Source organism: Octopus bimaculoides, chromosome 6 (assembly GCF_001194135.2).
Source record: "Octopus bimaculoides isolate UCB-OBI-ISO-001 chromosome 6, ASM119413v2, whole genome shotgun sequence".
NCBI classification, from domain to species: domain Eukaryota; kingdom Metazoa; phylum Mollusca; class Cephalopoda; order Octopoda; family Octopodidae; genus Octopus; species Octopus bimaculoides.
In genome coordinates, this window is record NC_068986.1 from 90,817,359 (window position 1) to 90,821,628 (window position 4,270).

The 4,270-nt window shown below is 36.9% G+C and overlaps 1 protein-coding gene across 2 annotated transcripts in view; it reads right to left on the reverse strand.

Moving 5' to 3' along the window:
• Positions 1–1,089: 1,089 nt before the first annotated feature.
• LOC106869813 (ribosome maturation protein SBDS) overlaps positions 1,090–4,270 on the reverse strand; it is a 16,354-nt gene continuing 13,173 nt past the window's right edge. For both annotated transcript variants that reach the window (XM_014915697.2, XM_014915698.1), the window contains exons 5-6: positions 2,142–2,227; positions 1,090–1,488 (exon numbers count right to left, since the gene is read on the reverse strand). In XM_014915697.2, coding sequence (XP_014771183.1) covers positions 1,360–1,488; positions 2,142–2,227 — 215 coding nt within the window. In that variant the 3' untranslated portion in view covers positions 1,090–1,359. The remainder of the gene's footprint in view (positions 1,489–2,141; positions 2,228–4,270) is intronic.

The following is a 4,270-nucleotide window of genomic DNA, read 5'->3' on the forward strand; positions in this document are numbered from 1 at the left end:
GTCGTCAAATTTAGTTTGGTTTCAATTTCACTTGCCTCAACAGGTCTTTGCAAGCGGAGTTTAGTGTCCAATGAAGGAAAGGTATATATAAGTGGGCTGGCTACAACCCTGGCAGAGGCCTTGGAATAAGGTCTCACTTGGCTTGCCGGGTCTTCTCATGCACAGCATATTTCCAAAGGTCTCGGTCAGAAGTCATCGCCTCAGTGAGGCCCAATGTTCAAAGGTCTTGCCTCACCACCTCATCCCAGGTCTTCCTGGGCCTACCTCTTCCACGGGTTCCCTCAACTGCTAAAGAAGAGAGTAATTGAGAAAGGACTGACTTCTACATATTGGTTGTTGGTAAGGAGAATGAATACAAAAACTGTATGAGCAGCATGATGGGATTGCAATAAAGATGGGTGATAGAAAGAAATAGTGAACTAGGGAGAGCAATAGAAGTGGGTGATAGTAAGAGAAAATGAGTAAGGGATAGCAACAGAGATGGGTAGTGGTAGGAGTACTGAGCACAAACTATAGATAGATTCAATGTTATTCCTCGTTACACAGGTATTTTGATAGAAGAGAGATAGAATGATAGAGGGATGATAATAGAAAAGAAGATAAGTGATAGAGGATGACAGTGGAAGCATTAAATATAGAGAAAACAAATGCCATTTCTTGTTATACAGAAGAAATCATAATGGATGGGAGAAAGAAGGGTGGTAAGTGAAGGAGTAATGAAAAGGTCTGTAAATAGAAACTTAACATCCCAACCTCAACCATTCTAACCACTTTAACAACTGTCTTTTGTTATGCTTGCACCAGGTCTTCTTCAGTACCATATACTGTTATTTGTCACAGTTCTTTGTCAACACCTGCAAGAGATTCATTTCCTAAAATTGTTGAGGGAGTAGTAAAAGAAAAAAAAAAAAGACACTAAATTCAAATTTCATTTTTTAATTGAATTTCAATTTAAGTTTCAATTTCGTATTTCATTACCTGCCTTTGCTGAATTCCAGTTTATGTAGTACAGTTTTCAATTTTTACCAATAAGAAATTTCAAACAGATAAAACAAATTTTAGAAAAAAACTTAAATCAAAACTCCTTAATGGCAATAATAAAAGCATCTTTTATTCTGTTCTAAGAATATTTCATTTGTTTTGGATTGGCAAAGCACTGTTTTATTTTTTGTTTTATTTTTCAGTATATTTCCAATTGTTTTTTCATTTTCAGTATTTCTTTTTTTTTTTCATTTTATGTTTTTTAATTTTTTTTCCAAAAATAAAAAAAAAAAGCTTTTCTAGTTTATTGTTACACAAAAAGGAAAACAGCACAGCAGTCTTTTTAAGTTTTGGTGAAACTTCAGGGTTGCTTGTAGTTTATTCAAGTTTCTCATCTCCTTCCTCTATGTCTTTCAAACTGAGAATTTCAACATGCCCTTTACCTTTGGTTTCAGTGTGAATTAATTCACTGAGTTCTCTATAACAACCAGGATCAATCAACACAGTCTACAAAACAAAGAAAAGAAAAGAAAAAGAAAATAAATACTTTTTCATTGCTTTACATTTATGTTTAGTCATAATAGCATGAGCAGGATGTTGTATCATCATCACCATTTAACATGCTTTCCATGCTGGCATGGGTTGGACAGTTCCACAAGAGCTTGTCAGCCAGAGGGCTGTGTCAAGCTCCAATGTTTGCTTTGGCATGGTTCCTATAACTGATGCCCTTCCAAATGCCAGCCATTTTACGGAATGTAGTGAGTGATTATATTTTTTTGTAGCAAAAAGATAAAATTAGCCTCATGAGGAATGTGCAACAGAAGTAGTATTAGATTATAATAGGCATTGTGTATCATACTTAATGCAAAAACATCACAAAAGACAAATTAAATGTGGTATTCATTCAGAGCCAACAGGTTTCCACAGTCTTCGTTTACTCAATTTTATTCACAAAGTGTTGTTGATGCCAGAACTATGATTACAAAAGCAAACTTCATAACCACAAAGTTATGTAGGTGTATGCATGTGTGCATGTATGCATACACACACACACACACACACACACACACACACACACACACACACACACACACACACACACACACACACACTACTGGCTTCACCATACTTTATTCCTATATTAAAAAAACATCAGTTACCATTTCCAGTTCATCATCAAAATCTTCTTTCTCCACTCTGGTAGACAGCTTTTTAACCTTTTCTTTCACCCTTTTAGCATCTTTACCTGAGAGAAAAATATTTTTTTTAAAATGTCATTCTTACGTTAAAATAATTAATATAAACCAACTTATTGTTAAAATCTAAATACAGAGACACAATATGATCATCTGGACATTAGTGTCTCAAGCCCTAGGACTCATAGGATCAGTTACCTGGTTTCCGTGGTGACCTAGATCATAACATTGTCCTTGAATAGGACACCAATCCTTCACAGGGTTACTCATTTCCAAATGAGTGAAGTGGAGCAACATGAAATGAAGTGCTTTGCTCAAGAACGCAATGCACCACCTGGTATGAAAATTGAAATCACATTCTTGCAATCATGAGTGCAACACCTTAACCACTTGACCACCTGCCTTCTCTCAAACACAGTATGCAGCTTGGAAATTTCAACTCAGAACAGTGATCACTAAAGTTGACACAGTAAAGAGAATCACTGCTAGAAATAACAGCCAAATCACATTGCATAACACCATTCTTTATTTCATAATATTTGCCATTGAGGCATTACACAGATTAGCAAGAAGCCAGGGCTGGACAAATACATCAATGAAAAAATGAGAAAAAGACATGGATGAAGAAATGGGAGGGGCACCAGCGCCCACTGACTGGCAACCCCTCGAAAACCTTTGTTCAATACTAATCAATAGTTACAATAATAGCATCAATATTACAATGTTTCAAGAATTAAAACAATTAGTCATAATTAATTCATCCCGTCACAGCTCCTGAGCAAATTACTCACTGCCTTCAGACAAGTCCGCATTGACAAGTCGGAGTCTGTGGCGAGGCAGGTAAAATTATTCTTGTCAAAGTTGGATTTGATCTTTGACAAGATCCTGTTAGTTACAACCTCCGCATAACACCGTTCTTGATATAGTATATCTGAAAGAAAAATAATAGTTTTCACCACCCGACTGCTGCATGAGATCTTACCTGGGACTAAGCAACAATAAAGAAAAAAGACTAACACTGTCTCCAACAACATTAATATTACCAACACTACCAGTCTTTCTTCAAACTGAACAAAAATATGAATACAAATGCCAACAACATTAACAAGCATATCATTGCTACCAAGCAACAACAACAACTCTATAGGCCAGCTTGATCAGGAATGGCCTTAAGTTATACAACATCAACAGAATTGGCAGCTAAATCTCTCTCAAATCCCATTCATCTATATTTTTAAAAAAGTGCACATTGGATAAGGTAATCCTACATACACTATGTTTGGATAAAAGATAAGATAGTCACAGATAGAACACTTTTGATCATATATATCGGTTGAATTAGAGTTCAACTGGATTAAATAACATTATTTCTAATTTCAGCACAAGGCCAATAATTTGAGGGGAGCAGGGCCAGTTTATTACATCAACCCCAATATTTGATTGGTACTTTATTTTATCATCCCCCCCCCCCAAAAGTGAAAGGCAAAGTTGACTGGTGGAATTTGAACTCAGAATGTAAAGAGGCACAAGAAATGCTGCTAACCATTTTGTCCACAACACTAGCAATTCTGATAGCTCATTGTCTTAAATAATAACACCAACCAAAATCACATTTGGATATTTTTTGCAGCCATTTTTTCATTATGATAGAAAACCTTTGTTACTACATACTTTGTTCCTCATTTGATTGGCACAGACTCAAGCCTCATGGATTAAAAACTAGAGGTAGTCGATAGCTTCCGCTATCTGGGCGACCAAGTTAGTAGTGGGGGTGGGTGCGCTGAAAGTGTAGCTGCTAGAATAAGAATAGCCTGGGCAAAGTTTAGAGAGCTCTTACCCCTGCTGGCGACAAAGGGACTCTCACTCAGAGTAAAAGGCAGACTGTATGACGCATGCGTACGAACAACCATGCTACATGGCAGTGAAACATGGGCTGTAACTGCTGAGGACATACGTAAGCTCGCAAGGAATGAAGCCAGTATGCTCCGTTGGATGTGTAATGTCAATGTGAATACCCGTCAGAGTGTAAGTATCTTGAGAGAAAAGCTGAACATTAGAAGCATCAGTTGTGGCGTGCAAGAGAGACGATTGCG